Below are 16,342 nucleotides of genomic sequence, written 5' to 3'. Positions count from 1 at the left end.
TGATTTGACATTTTTTTTTTACATTTATCTATTAAGAAACGGTTCTTATATTTTTTATTAAACTAAGAACCGTCTAAACAAAATTAAGAACCATCTATTAACCAAAACTAAAAACTTTAGTTAAGAAACTGAGGTTAATCACGGTGTAAGAATAAGAAAAAGAAACCACACATTTTTTTTCTAGAGTCGCATTTACTGTACAAGCAAAAAAAAAAAACCTCAATCACATAACCTTTTTTTTGTTTGCTTCTGAAAGGTAAGCGAATCATAACATGTCACGCAATTACTATCAATTTAAAACTGGTTTCTTAAAAATAATTGTTTAATCACTTCCTTTCTTTTTTTGTACTTCCATGTTTAGATTCTGTCTCTTTCTCTCTACAACTCTCACAACTCACAAGACAAGAGAGAAGAGAATCAATGGCTAGTTGCTTCAGCTACGTTTCTTACCGTAACAAATGTTACCAGTACAGCTTCTCTCGCGCCGGTCTCCGATCATCAACCTCCGATCTCGGCGACGGCACCGTTGTCCACTGCTGGGTCCCGCAGACTCACGTCGACGCCAAGCCCACGCTCCTCCTCCTCCACGGGATCGGAGCCAACGCCATGTGGCAGTGGGACCGGTTCATCGATCGGTTTATCCCCCGGTTTAACGTCTACGTGCCGGACCTCATCTTCTTCGGCGACTCGCACACGACTCGCCCCGACCGGTCTGAGTCGTTCCAGGCGAGCTGCGTCATGAGGGTGATGGACGCTCACGGCGTTGGGACCATGACGGTTGCTGGCCTCAGCTACGGAGGGTTCGTGGCCTACTCAATGGCGGCGCAGTTTAAGGAGAGGATAGATCGGGTGGTGCTAATATGCGCCGGGGTTGCTCTGGAGGAGAAAGACGTGGAGGATGGGATGTTTAAAGTGAAGAGCGCGGAGGAGGCGGCAAACGTGTTGTTCCCTCAGTCTCCGTCGATGCTCCGGCGACTTCTCCAGTTATCTTTCTACAAACCTCCGGTTTGGATCCCTTCTTGCTTTGCCATGGACTACATTCATGTAAGTTTCCATAAATGTTCACTTACATTTTGGATACTTTGAAATGGTAATTATCCACTGTTTAGTTGTTAATTATAGATCCCTGTGTGAAATAAAATTGTAGTCTCATTTTCATGGGTCCTTGAGATTACCAGGGAAATGTTTTATGGTAAAAGGTTGCTTTCTTTGTTGAAAGGTGATGTGTAGAGATTATCTTCTAGAAAGAAAAGAACTTGTGGAAGCTCTACATAAAGGTAGAAGATTCGCTGATCTTCCCAAGATAGCACAGGTCTCTCATCTATCAATGCATCTTCAAATCTTGGTCTAATTTGTCTCTATAATCACTGAATGTTCTAATTTATAGCCTATATTGATGATATGGGGAGAGGAAGATCAAGTATTCCCAGTGGAATTAGCACACAGATTGAAGAGGTTAGCCTATCTCATTCACCAAACCATCATTTACACAATTATATGATTAATTGCTTCCTTGTTCTTGGTTTCAGACATTTGGGGGAAAACAAAGCACAACTAGTGTTACTAAAGAAAACAGGACATGCGATTAATGAAGAGAGACCAAAGGAGATGTACAAACACTTGAAGTCTTTTCTTTGCACAGACGCAATGATTCGTCCTAATGACAATGCTAAGAGACTCATGTTAACAAGCTTGATATCTCCTGTCAAGATCAACAAGTGACGTTATTGAAGGCCACTCATCTTCTCCCTTAATCATGTCACCGAAGTGTTTTATTATCTCTGTTACTGTTAAGACATTGCTTCTTGTCGGAACTAAGAATACTTTTATATCAAGAAAGTAAAAAGATCGTCCTATAGTCTTTTTACAAGGCTTCAGGGTTTCTAAGCTTAGAAGAAGCCACCTGAAGCTTGTCTAATTGTATTTTTCTATTTAAAATCTTAATTTATTTGAAGATTGTTATGTTTCCTTTAATTTGAGTTTGACCTCGTAATTAAAACCGATTTAGTTGATACTTGATTAATTAAACAGGTAACCCACCTCTCCTCTTTTCTTTAGTAGCACTAGTTGAAAATGTAAGTCAAATCTAAGGTTATTGGTTCTGTTATTTTAAAATATAATTTCAAATCTATTGTTATTGGTTCTATGATTTAAAAACATTGTAGAATCATGTGTTATTCAATAACACAAATTTGTTTAAGGATTTGATTTAGATGTGGATTTGAGTGGATTTATAAATAAGTTTAGGAGGTGTTATTGGTTTATATATTTTGACTGATTTAGAAATCCATATAGTATTTATAAATTCAAGTAAAAATATGCAAATCCGGAGGTTTTCCCTCAGATTTGAGTCTTTGTATTTTTAACTAAAAAATCTAAACAAATCCATTCAAATCCATTATAAAATCAAATATATTAGTAAATCCGTACGATTGAATAACACTTGATTTAATGTAGAATTTATGAATCATTAAACTAATAACACATGATTTTAATACAAATTTTAAAATCATAGAACCAATAACATTAGATTTAGTTCGGATTTTCAAATCCATTAAAATACAACAACCAATAAATCCTACTAAGAGTAAAATACAAAGGAGCAAATATTGAGTAAAACCATGTTATTTTGATTGGATTTATATTATTTATAATTAATTTTTATATTTTTGTGCTCTAATAAATGCCGGTTATTATTTTGTTGAGATTCCGGCAAGTAAAACGGTGGCTGTGACAAAAGAGAAAGTGGTCGAGTTTTGTTATTGAAGTCTCCACTATCAAATGAGTTGGCACGAAACATGTCTTTCATACAAACATAGTGAATTACTGTGATTCAAATAATAGAAGCAATAACATATCAAGAAGAAACACTATCATCAAATGAAACAAAAAAAATTGTATGTTGTCAAACTTAGCAATGTGTTCACGATTGTTTTGATAGGTTCTTAAACTCCTTTTGACAATTTATTTTTGTTAAGGGACCTTTTGTCAAGTTTATACATTCACAAACATAAATCCAGAATTTCCTCAATAACAAAAAAAACTTGAAAAGAAAAAGAGAAATATACGTAGCATAAAGATGATGAATTAGATGTTGTATTACTTACTGGTGCTATTAATTTTCTGTTGGAGTATATGCTTGAAGAGGCATAACTAGAACTTCAATTGCAAATATATATTATTGATTCTGGAAATCTATCTGTTTGATTTTAAAATCAACAGATTTGTCAAAAAACTATTTAACTTCATCTAATTTTTATGATTTAAAGTAAAATAATAATAGTATGCATGGTGCAGTCACAATTTTCTTTAAAGACCAAAAACTTAAAATATTTAATAAAAAACAACTAAATAATCAATTAATATGAATTTAAACATGAGTTTTGCAAATAACCTAAAAATATTTAAATGAGTTACAACTTTATAATTCCATTAAATAATAATTTTCTCCACCCAAAAAGTTTCAGTTTCAAAACTCTCATCAAAATCTAGTAGTTATTTAAAACTAATTTTTAATTTTATGAAAATTAAACATTCTAAGATCATAAGATTTGCATCATTTTTTGTTTGTAACTATTCTATAGGCACTTATTACGGACCACTCTTGTTCATAAATCATTCCTAAAAATAAAAATGAAACCTCTTTATATATAACATACAGTCAGATGATTAAAGACAACTAAATCTCATCAATTTTAAAGAACCAAAGAGATAATAAAGAATAAAAGACAAAGAATGGCCAAATTGTACAATTGTTCATCACTTTTGTGATGATCTCCATGTTAATACCAACAGGTAATTATCTCCATGCGATGTGATTGGTCCACGTTTCTTCTCTTAATTACAATATGCACTTCCAAGTTTCACGTACTGTTGTTGGTTTATGGACGGATAACTTAACATGCAGTACTAGGAAACAACTGTATTTCGTCGTTCATATGGATGCAGAATTACCGATCTAGTTTACAGAGTCAACATGAGTCTGTGCATGTTTGTTGTCAAAAAAAATACAAAAGAAAAGTAAAATATTAAATTATCAATTATTAGTTTTAGAAAAATAAAATTTTCAGATAACATTCAACACCCGAAAAATACAAATTATATCTACACAATTTAAAGTTATTTTTGGGTAGGGGCGTTCAATCCGGATATCAATTCAGTTTAGGCCTGATTTTTTGGTATTTCGAGTTTATAAAAAATAGCTACAATATTTACTTTGCTTTGGTTCGGTTTATATACTATCGGTTTTTGGTTTATTCGATTTTATATCAAAAAACCATAAATTTATTTATCTTTTAAAATATTTTATGAATTTTGTTTATATGATTAGAAATCGGCTTTAATATAACATGAAAATTTTTGGTATTAAAATTGCCTATTTCCCCTTTATCTTTTACTATTTAAAATAATTAGTAAACATATTAAGTTAATAATTATAATAGTTTTAATAGAATAAAAATAATAACAATTAGTAATCCATAATATTATAAATAACTAAATATTAGCACACATATTTGTTAACAAAAAGGTAAAATTTATGTTTTTATTTAATTTAATAAAAATGAATCATAGCTTTTTAACTTAAACCAAAATATTAAATTACTAAAATAAACATTTTAACTATGAAGACCATATCAATAAAATAAATTATGTATATATTCTTAATTTTTTTGTAACACATGTATAAATTCTTAGTGATCTTACATAATTAACATATAATTATATTTCTATATTGTAATGGATCGGTTTATATACCAATCCATATCCATATATCTGGTTTCTTAAAAATAAAATTCATTTGGTATATTTTATTACCAAACCCAAGCCACTTTCTCTATTTCAATTCGGTTTAGTTTTAATTGGTTCGGTTTTATCAGATTGAACACCCTTATTTTTGGGGTAAAACACATATTTGTAAGTTAAATGTAAAATTCAATTCAGGTGAGATAAACACTATGAATTAATGTTTATGTCTATTAAGTATTAACTATATATATATCACCCTATCTATTCTTACTTACGTAGATCACAATTGTCTTTTTTCGTGGATTGAATTATAAAATAATGAATGTAATATCTTGACAAACAATCCAGTAAGCTAAACATTTAGTGATTTTCTTAAAATGTATTATTTGTAAAGGCTTCAATATTTCAAACTCAATTCATTATTATTTTCTTACCAACCACTATTATTTTGTTAAATGACCAGAAACTGTTGGAGCGAGAGGCCTTTGATTAAATGTATAACTGTACAATTCCCCTGCAATCCAGGTGCTAGGGGACAATGCTTAAGGGTGTGCAAACACATATGCCCCCACTGTAAATATTTTAGCTTAGTTATTAATCTTATAGGCGCTGTGGATTACGGAAGATGATGAGTATGTTGTAAGCGCTGGAATCAAATGGTTTTAAACGCTTGTTGCTGCCACACGGGTTTAGTAGAGAAGGGAGAAGTTATTTTCCATCTGATGAAAACCGGAGAATACACATAATCATTCCCCAAAGCCAGAGCATTATATATGGATGCTTGGTTGATTTGCTTTGTAGAGCTGGATTCTTAGATTGCATAATAATCTTCTTATGTTTTGAAAGCTTTCATTTTTGTTTTGTTTTGTTACTTAGCTTTTTAACCCGATAGGGTAATTTATAAACCAAGAGCCGTCCGAAATAAACCCGCGAAATAAGCCATCGACGGTCAAGACGAGTACTACTCACTAATCTTGGATTTCAAAGAAGCGGTGTTCGGTATCGAGAAAGAGATAGAGTCATGGAGATATCTCGTTTAGAGATCTGCGTGACCTTGCAATGGTTCAGGAGCAAAAGCAAAACATGCGGTGGTCAAAGACAGGTTGTAGCATCAACTAAGACGCCACTCGGACAAGTCATGACTTGCTCATATATCTCCTTGTAACGGAACAGGAGAGGTTTCAAAAACTTGTGGTGCTTGCCCAGCCAGTTAATGGGACGGTGGGTTTGAGAGTACCGGCGGGGACACAGCCGAGCGAGCACGACAAAAAAACACTGTTCACATTGCATCCAACAAAAACACTGTTCCTGGAGATGTTTCTGCCATGGTTAATCAGAATGGGTAAAGAATAATTACTTATGCTTTTATTTTGGAACCTTTCCCTGAAATTTCTCTGCCATTAGGTACTCCTGCTCTCACTTCCAGATGTTTTGTTGAGGAAGACTTTGCCAAAGCTGTGAAGTTGGCTCTCAAAGTCAAATCTGAAGCTCAGGGTTGATTCATTTGTCTGATCAAATGATTCTATGGTTTTCATATAAACAAATGCTAGAACTCGTTTGTTGTGTTTTAAAAAAGCAGGAACCAAGATGAAAGATTTTGTGTTAGCAATGGAATCTTCTTCAACCATTCAATCAGAGATTGCCAAGCTGCGTCATGAAGTAGAAGAATTCGCTATGCAGTTTCCAACAATTGGGTTTGAGAACTAACTTAGATGATGATGATACATGTACTCTATTTTATGATACACAAATATATATATATATAGCCTGCATCAATGATCAGTTATTGGAGGAGGTGGTCAGCTACTCTTTTCCTAAACTACGATATAAATTGAAGGACTATATATGTTACTGGATGAGGAAGAATTGAAGATAGATTATATAATTGAATTACTTGTGTGGATTTCTGAGTTATTTTCCACTAGAATCAAAGTTTCTTAAAATGCAAAAGATAAGTTAAAAAAAAAAGAAGAAGTCTTGGTCATGTTGTAGGCAGTGTGTTTTTTAATTGAATTACTTGTGGAACTCTTAAACTGAAAAAAGGCCACATTGTCCAGCAAAACTATGAACATGCTTTTTGTTCCTCCAAGGTCAATTGATGCGATCATGTCACGTTATTTCCACCTTTGAGAATTCTTTTTATTAATTTTGATAATCACTAATTTGTTTAAATTGATAAATGTAAAACCTAAGTAAAATTTTAATCGTAACTTCTGTGTAGAATGAATCAATGCCTAAAGTTAAAATAACTTCTTAAAACAAACATGGAAATGTTTACAAAAATAAAATAAAATAAACGCTGCAAGCTACTTTGATATAAAATAATGTATTAAATGTTGAAAATTAATTACAGAAGAAATCTGCTAATAATATTCGTAAGATTATTAAAAAAAAACCAAAATTATAAAACGGACAGTGACTTGGTTAACAAGAAACCGCTATAAATAACGGCTTTTGAAGACTTCTCTTGTCAAACTCGACTCGAGTTAGCTTCTTCTGCAGGTGAGAGTTTGAAAGATATGGACAAGGAAATGGATCAAGAACTGAAGTGGCTCGAAGCCCAGAAGATAGAGATAAGCGTTGACCTCTTCTCTGCATCCAAACAACAGCTTCAGTTCCTCGGAACTGTTGACCGGAACCGGGGGCTCTACGACGGCCCTGCACTTGAAAGAGCCATCTACAGGTGGTAACACAGCTAGGTTCTACTTATGATGAATCTAAATAAATTATGGTTCTTGTTTCAAAACTTGACTAGCGTGGTGATTTTTGTTCTTGTTCAGATACAATGCTTACTGGCTTCCTTTGCTCGCAAACTACACTGAGTCTTCTTCGACCTGCCAAGGACCATTAGTCCCTCCTCTTGACTGTGAATGGGTTTGGCATTGCCACAGGCTTAATCCGGTAACTCTTGATATTGATGATCTCAATTCTTGGTCTGATATCTATAAAACATCATTACCTATAAATCTTTGAAAACACGTCAAAATTCTAAAAAAAAAAAAATACTTTTAGTAATGAAATTTGAGACTAACTAGTGTTACAATAAGAATGTTCTTATCAAAATTTCTACACATTATCCAAGTTTAAAACACTAGTTCCAAAAAATTTAAATATACTCTCCGGGAGCAAGGTTGTTACATATAACCTTTTTTTTTGTTAACCATTTCAGGTGAGGTACAAGACTGATTGTGAGGAACTCTATGGGAGAGTCCTTGACAATTCTGGCGTTTTATCTTCCGTAAATGGAAGCTGCAATTTACAAACTGAGAATCTATGGAAGAGATTGTACCCTATGGAGCCTTATGACCTTGACTTGGATAAGGCCATCTCAGAGCCAGTTCTTGAGAAACGCACCACCACTTATGATCTTGTTTCAGCTGTCAAGAGGCAATGTCCATTTTACTACCAGGTAAAAAAAAAAAAAAAATGCTCACGGTCGCTTTTCTTGCAATGCAAGGTTCTCTAATAGTTTGTGCATCTCTTCTTACAGGTATCAAGAGCTCATGTAGACAATGAAGTCTTCCTACAAGAAGCTGTGGCTAGATACAAAGCGTTTCTTTACTTGATCAAGAGAAACAGAGAAAATTCCATTAAGCTTTTCTGTGTTCCGACTTACGACATAGATCTTATCTGGCACACACACCAGCTCCACGCTGTCTCTTACTGCAAGGACTTGACCAAGATGATTGGTAATGTCTTGGAGCATGATGATACAGACTCTGACCGTAGCAAAGGTAAGAAGCTTGACACTGGTTTCTCTGGAACTACTTCTCTGTGGGAGGAAACATTTGGTCGAAGGTATTGGAAAGCCGGTGCTATGAACCGAGGTGACACCCCAAAGCCAGTCACAACTTCTCCTTATATTTTCTTGGGAAAGAAGTTACCTTCGAAAGAGGATGCAATCAAGTTTCCAGAGGTGCAAGTCACTGAGGTTGTCTTGGAGATTGTTGGGGTCAAAAACTTACCAGACACTCATCAAGGAAATGTCTTTGTTGTGTTCAGCAAAACACAACCTGATTCTCTGTTTAACACTGAGCGTAAGCTTACGGCTTGTGGTGAAAGGCAAGTTGCTATGTTCAAGTGTGAACCTACAGGAGAGCTTAGTTTCCAACTAATGTCTTCTAAGTCTAAAACCTTATTAGGTTCTGCTTCTTTGTCACTTTCTGAGTTTCTTTCTCCGGTTACTAGACTCTCTGTTGAGAAGTGGTTGGAGTTAACAACACCAGTTCAAAGGGGAAAAGCCATCTCTCTACGAGTTGCTGTCTCCTTCACTCCACCAACTCGTAGCCCGACAGTTCTCCACTTGGTTCAAGCAAGACCATCTCTGAATGACTCTAGTTCCACACGAGTTGTTGATGAGACAGAAACAGAAGTGATAAGTCTCCATATGAGGAACCACAACAATGCAAGACAAGTGATTGGTGTGAAAGCGAGTGGTGAAACTCTTGTTCTGGCAACTTATGATGGGTGTGTCTGGTCTTTGCTTGACGCAAAATGGTCACTTAAGCAAACAAACAACCCTGATGGTCCTGTGTTTGAGATTTTAGGTGTGAGAATGGTGAAAGTTTATTATGGAAGGAAGCTGGAGTATGAGACAAAACATTGGGCAAAGCTAAGAAGTGAGCAAGATTTCTTGACAGCTGTCGAATTCTCAAAGCAGCATCCTTATGGTAAAGCTGTGGGGTTGCTAGACTTGAAGTTTGGTTCTTTTGAGGTAACGTTTATTTAGCAACTTTGAAACTCAAAACGCATTTCGTTTACTTATTATTATGACTTAGGGTTTGTTTGGATATGCATGCAGGCTAATGAGAAATGGTTGGTTTTGCCTGGATTAGTATCTGCTTTCATACTCAATGATCTTCTTAAGAAGGAAAGCTTTTGTGGAGCTGATCAAGACATAGTGAAAGGTAATGGAATAACTGTGAAGCTAGAAGAAGAAACAATGATGCATGTGAAGATCAATGGCGGTGCTAGGTGCTTGTCCAAGGAGCTTAACAGTGGGAACATGGTGGAAGAAGAAGGTGGTCATTGTGGTGGTTGTGGTGGATGTGGAGGATGTGGCAGTGGCAGTGGGTGCGGAGGAGGCGGTGGAAGATGTGGTAATATGATGACCAATGAAAATGTTACCACAGGTGGCGGCTCCTGCACTGGCGGTTCCACTGGATGCGGTGGGTGCGGTGGAGGATGTGGTAACATGATGACCAATGAAAATGTTCCATCATTAGTAGCGGAAGCTCCCATCGACGCAGTTGCAGCTTGATTATTTAAATAAAGATGAGCGATATTAAGTTATATCTATGTGATGTTAGCAAATGGACTAACAATATAATAAAACTAATGAGATGTGTTGTTATGTGTTTTCTTTTCTTTTAAATATTTACAAGTTGTAATAAAACATATATAGTTAAACGATGCATATATATATTGTTCTTCAGATGTAGAGATTTTCTTAAGAGGGATTACAAATATAAAACTTTATAATATGAATATCATAGAATGATCAGAGCAAAACTCGTCAAGCAAGCAGCAGCAATGAACCTGAACCCAAACTGCCTGAATAGTCTCGTCCCAGGCGAGCCTAGTCTGCGTTAGAGTTTTAGTGAGGCATTATCTTAGAATAGTGTTTGGATAACAATGAACATTTTTTCAGCATAAGTGAAGAGTATTTTGGAATTGGAAAATATAGCCAATAGATGAACAGTTTTCTTAATAGTAATTTGGAATTGAAATATTAATTTAACCTTCAATTTTTTCACTAAATGTGAGTGTGATACAACTGGTGAAATATCCTTTACAGTATAACATTTCTTAAATTTTATGTATAATGATAATCTCTCACTTTTGTTTGTTTGCATTCTTTTTTTTTTTGTAGCAATTTGTTGGCATTCAAATAAGTTATTTTACATATAAAAACTGTTCACATTAAAAGAAATTTTCGTTTCGTACAAATACACAAGACAATAACTAAGAATATGAAGTCAAATGATCTCCTGAAAATACCAAAATTTGAATCCATTAGCAGCACATCAAGATCAAAAGAAAAGAACATGATAATTCTGATATGAGCCCAGTCAGATAAAGTACACTCAATTATGAATATGAGGTATTAAGAAAGAGTTGTTGATGGTTTATGGTTTGTGGTAAAATAACGGACCACACAACATTAATCTTTTTTTTTGGTCAACTTGGTTTTAAACATAATCGGTCCAACCCACCATATGCTTCGTCTCCCGAAACCTTTTCTGAACCCTTAAGCTATGTTTATAGTAAATTAGTAGCATTTTTAGTTATACAAATACAAAAGAGGCTCCATGTATTCATCATTACTCATTAGTCATTACAAATCATTCTCTTGAATTGAGCATACCGACAGAAACTAATATTATATAGCATAACTTTAATTCGTATAACATATATATACATTATTGTTGTTAAGTGTCGAAATTATATGTTCAGGGTCAACATATGGTGGTTATGATGTTCACCAAATCTTGATTTAATTATTGATTGTGAGAATATGGAGAAAACACATAAAATTTGAAGTTTTGGTTAATAGCAGAAGATTCAACTTGCAGAGCTAGATTGTTTGGTGTATAGCGATTTACAGTTTAGTCGAGGTATGAGAATTATTAAGACGTGCTTGGTAGCGTTTTATGAGATTAGTTTAAATTTTAACTTTATGTACTTTACAAGCTATTAACATATACAAATTAAACTCAAATATACGAGGAAATTATTATTACGAAAGAAAAAACATTATATAAAAAAAAAAAATGTCCAAGTAAACCGAGGCAAACATGCCCTCTTGTGGCCTCTTTGCTTGCGTTACATGTGTAGTGTTTAATTACGCGTAACCCTACATTATAATATATAAATTACGCATTGGGATAGGACATGTTAATTAATTATTATTTTTTGTATAAAGTACAAGATTTTGATTGATCCTAGCTAGTAGTAAGACTCACGAAATGTAAGTCTCTTTTGTAAAAATCAAAAGGTCGATGATTATTTTGGTCAAATCCATTAATTAAATACGTAATGAGAAGGATATGATTTAAATAATCTCACGCGACTCAATCTTATGATCTCTATTCTCTACATAATGGTGTACAAAATCTCATTGAAGTTTTGGTCAATGGAAAAAATGATAGGATAAAATGTTTCTAATAATTGCTTATATACACAGATTATATGACAAAAAAATCAATAACATATAGATATATACAACCTATATAAGAACATTCATTCATTATTTTTTTTTGTTTATGCATATATATATACACAAACATAGAGTTGACAAAAAAAAAAAATATATATATATATATATATATACACAAACATAGGATGCAAATGTTGAGTGCCCTTCTCCCTTCCCCGTTATCCTGATATTGTAAAGTCGACTGATAGGATTAAATTCTTGATTGCCGAAAATTTTGTTTTTCAGCTGCTCTGGTTGGAAGACTAACTAAGATAATTGTACAGTCTCCTAGATTCGGGAAGTACCGGCAATGCGGGTAACTCTCTTCACAAGTTAGGTCTCCTCCGGTTGAAAACGACATTAGCTCGCCGTTAGGTGGATCGCACCAGTAGATTTATGTAAGAAAAGTTTAATACGTTGAGTTTAGAAACAGGTTCTTTGATGTAATTTTGTAATCGATTCATACCATGGATTTATTAATAATATAATATAATTTTTTTAAAGAATATATGATATGCAAATGGGTACCCATTAACTTATTTGTTTTATCTCCCGTAAGATTTAATTTTGGATATGTACCTGCATACACTTGGTCATAGTGAAACATAACATAGCTTCATTTTTTTTTTTTTTTTTTTTGCTAAATAACATAGCTCACTTTAATAAACAGAAAACACACATAGCTTAAAACGACATTTTATAGTCGAACTCTTTTGTAACGATTAAAGAAGAGTTGAGTATATTTTTATATGAGTTTGTTGGATGGAAGCAAGGTTTTTTTTATCTGTTAGATTAAGAGTTAGGCTAGAAATATTTGGTCACAGAAAAAACGATGTTGGATAATTCCAATTAACTTGAGGAGTGAAGTTAATTCATTAAAGTGAAGTTTGATGGATTAAGGAAAAAAGAAAACATATCGAGCTTAGGAATGTTTCCATATTATTATTAGGAAAAGATGTAGCTTCGCCCTTAGGAAAATATGTAGCTTCTTTCTATATAAAGAGTTCTCATGGAGAGATGTTCCATCAAGAGAAACACATTGAAAGGTTTAGTTTTGAGAGAGTTTCTAAATCTAATAAGAAGAAAAGTTCTTATAATCTTTGTGTTTGTGCAACTTTAATTGGTATCAGAACTCTAGCTTTCGAAGGTCGTTTACAAGAGGAGTTGTAACTTCGATCAAAACATGGGAGACGATTCTCAAGCACGTGATAAAGGTCTTGAGATGAAGAAGGACATACGATGTCCGATGCTAACATCGACCAACTACACCGTATGGTCGATGCGAATGAAAGTGATGCTTCGTTTATACGAAGTTTGGGATACAATTGATCCAGGGAGTAACGATGCAAAGAAGAACAATATGGCGATTGCTCTAATCTTTCAATCAGTCCCGGAGGTGCTAATACTTCAGATTGGAGAACATGATACATCGAAGAAGATTTGGGAAGCTATCAAATCCCGTAACCTAGGTGCTGATCGCGTGAGAGAAGCAAGGTTACAAACTTTGATGTCTGAGTTCGACAAACTGAAGATGACAGACACAGACACGGTGGATGACTACGCAGGAAAACTTTCAGGCTTAGCATCGAGAGCAGCCGCGTTAGGAAAGATAATGGAAGCATCAAAGCTGGTAAAGAAGTTTCTGAAGGGACTTCCAAGAACGAAGTTCATTCACATCGTAGCTTCGTTAGAACAAGTGCTGGATCTAAATTCAACGGGATTCGAAGACATTGTTGGGAGATTGAAGGCTTTCGAAGAACGCATCAAAGAAGAAACCCAAGATGAAGGTCAATCGAAGCTCATGTTTGGAAAGAATGATATGCAAGGTGGTGGAAGCCATAACAACTCGCGAGGAAGAGGCATAGGTAGAGGTTATGGTGGAAGAGGAAGAGGACAAGGAAGGTCTAATGTTTCTGATGGTCATAACAAAGGAGGAGAAGCTTCAGACAAGACCAAGAAGGACTACTCTAAGGTTAGATGTTGGCGATGCGACAAGATGGGGCACTTCGTGTCACATTGTCCTACACGACCAAGAGAAGAAGCTAACCTAACGGAAACACAAGAAGCGGATGCATTATATATGCATGAAGTAGTATTCCTCAACGAAGAGAGAGTGTTTCCTAAGAGGTTTGATGAATGCGATGGAAATACGAGTATACGGTACCTTGACAATGGTGCAAGTAACCATATGACAGGCAAGAGAGAGTTCTTCTCAAACCTAGATGATAGCATCAAAGGCAAAGTCAAATTCGGTGATGGATCAAACGTCGAGATTGTTGGGAAAGGTTCGATCACGTTCATCAGAAAAACAGGGGAGAGAAGAGCACTCAAAGATATCTACTACATCCCAAGTCTTAAACACAATATCATAAGTCTTGGACAAGCAACCGAGATGGGTTGTGAGGTCAATATGAAAGAAGACTTACTGATGCTGAAAGATCCCCGTGGAAGGCTATTAGTACAAGTCGCAAGGCAACCAAACCGATTGTACAAGACGCCAATGGAGGTTGAATATCCGAAGTGTCTTCAAATACAAGAAAATGATGTTACATGGACGTGGCATGCACGGCTAGGACATGTGAACTTTGGAGTCATGAAGAATATGGTAGACAAAGAGATGGTAGTAGGGATGCCTCAGGTGATACACGAGAAAGATGTGTGCAGCGCCTGCTTAGTTGGGAAGACTCGGAAGTCTTTCCCGCCTAAAGCAAAGTATCGAGCATCACACGCATTGGAGTTGGTACATGGTGACTTGTGTGGTCTGATATCACCATCAACACCAGCAAACAATAGATATGTATTTGTCTTAATTGATGATTACTCAAGATATATGTGGACGATGCTGCTAAGAGAGAAGAGTGAAGTGTTCGATCGGTTCAAAAAGTTCAAGGAGTACGTGGAGAATCAAACGAAGCTACAACTCAAGACTTTTCTCACCGATAGAGGAGGAGAGTTCACATCTTCTGAGTTCATTCGTTTTTGTGAAGTAAACGGTGTAACTAGACATCTCACCGCACCGTATACACCGCAACAAAACGGTGTGGTTGAGAGAAGAAATAGAACACTAATGGAGATGACTAGAAGTTTGATGAAAGCTATGAAGATACCTAATCAGCTATGGGGAGAAGCAGTACGTCATTCAACGTATCTCATAAACCGCATTGCTACAAAGGCTTTGGAAGACAAGACTCCATACGAAAGCTTGTATGTTAAGAAACCGAACATTGAGCATCTAAGGGTCTTTGGATGTGTAGCTTTGCAAAAATCAACAGTCCTCATCTCAAGAAGCTGGATGATCGATCAAGGATGGTGATCAACCTAGGCACAGAGCCCGGCTCAAAAGCTTACAGACTCTATGATCCGGTCGCGAAGAAGATAGTTGTTAGTAGAGATGTAATCTTTGACGAGAAGAAAAGTTGGGATTGGTCCACACTATCAACAAACGTAGACGAAGAACCAGGATCATTTAAGCTTCCTCATATTGATGTTACAGAAGAAGGAGATGGTGATGAGCATCAAGATCACCAACACCACGAAGAGCAAAACAATAATGAAGAAGAAGAAGCTGTAGACGCAGATGAACAAGAGCAAGTAGTAGAGAACAACGATGCAAACCAAGCCCCGCATGTAACATCAAGATATGGTCGTCGTAACATCAGAAAACCAAAGCGGTTCGATGATTACATCCTACTTGCTGAATTTGAAGGTGGCAGACTCTTGCTCAACATCGATGGTGAACCAGAAAGTTACATCGAAGCTGCAGTAATACAAGCTTGGATCGATGCAATGAAGGCAGAGATCGAATCTATCATCAAAAACAAAACCTGGAAGCTCGTCAAGAAGCCGGCAGGTGTGAAACCGATAGGTTTGAAGTGGATCTATAAGATCAAGAAGAATGCAGATGGAACGGTGATCAAATACAAAGCAAGGCTAGTTGCAAAAGGTTATGTGCAACAACAAGGCATAGACTTCGACGAAGTATTTGCACCAGTTGCTCGGATAGAAACCATACGACTACTCTTGGCGTTAGCAGCAACTAATGGATGGGAGATCCATCACTTAGATGTGAAAACTGCGTTCATGAATGGAGACTTAAATGAGGATGTATACGTTACTCAACCAGAAGGCTTTGTGGAGAAAGGAAAGGAGGATCATGTGTACAAACTTAGCAAAGCACTATACGGTTTGCGTCAAACTCCGAGAGCTTGGAACATCAAACTCGATCGTGTTCTCAAGGAGATGGAGTTCACGAAGTGCACCAAGGAACCTGCGGTATATCAAAAGAAACAGAAGGGGGAGCTTCTGATCATAGCTATATACGTTGATGACTTGTTTGTAACAGGGACTTCACTCAACGTTATCAAGCAATTCAAAGATGATATGTCAAGAAGATTTGAG

The 16,342-nt window shown here is 35.6% G+C and overlaps 2 protein-coding genes across 2 annotated transcripts; both read left to right on the top strand.

Annotated features, from left to right (window-relative positions):
- The first annotated feature begins 291 nt into the window (after nt 1-291).
- LOC106407666 (lipase 3) lies at nt 292-1,968 on the top strand. Its single transcript, XM_013848537.3, has 4 exons — nt 292-1,044; nt 1,220-1,312; nt 1,388-1,455; nt 1,530-1,968. The coding sequence occupies exons 1-4, from the start codon at nt 421-423 to the stop codon at nt 1,720-1,722; spliced, it is 978 nt and encodes a 325-aa protein (XP_013703991.2). The 5' UTR covers nt 292-420; the 3' UTR covers nt 1,723-1,968.
- Nucleotides 1,969-7,202: 5,234 nt separating this feature from the next.
- Nucleotides 7,203-10,164, top strand: LOC106408628 (glycine-rich domain-containing protein 2-like). Its single transcript, XM_013849363.3, has 5 exons — nt 7,203-7,429; nt 7,527-7,647; nt 7,916-8,155; nt 8,237-9,460; nt 9,548-10,164. The coding sequence occupies exons 1-5, from the start codon at nt 7,266-7,268 to the stop codon at nt 10,004-10,006; spliced, it is 2,208 nt and encodes a 735-aa protein (XP_013704817.2). The 5' UTR covers nt 7,203-7,265; the 3' UTR covers nt 10,007-10,164.
- Nucleotides 10,165-16,342: the final 6,178 nt, after the last annotated feature.

Source organism: Brassica napus, chromosome C7, assembly GCF_020379485.1.
Source record: "Brassica napus cultivar Da-Ae chromosome C7, Da-Ae, whole genome shotgun sequence".
Classification (NCBI taxonomy): domain Eukaryota; kingdom Viridiplantae; phylum Streptophyta; class Magnoliopsida; order Brassicales; family Brassicaceae; genus Brassica; species Brassica napus.
This window is presented reverse-complemented; position numbering and strand designations above follow the sequence as displayed.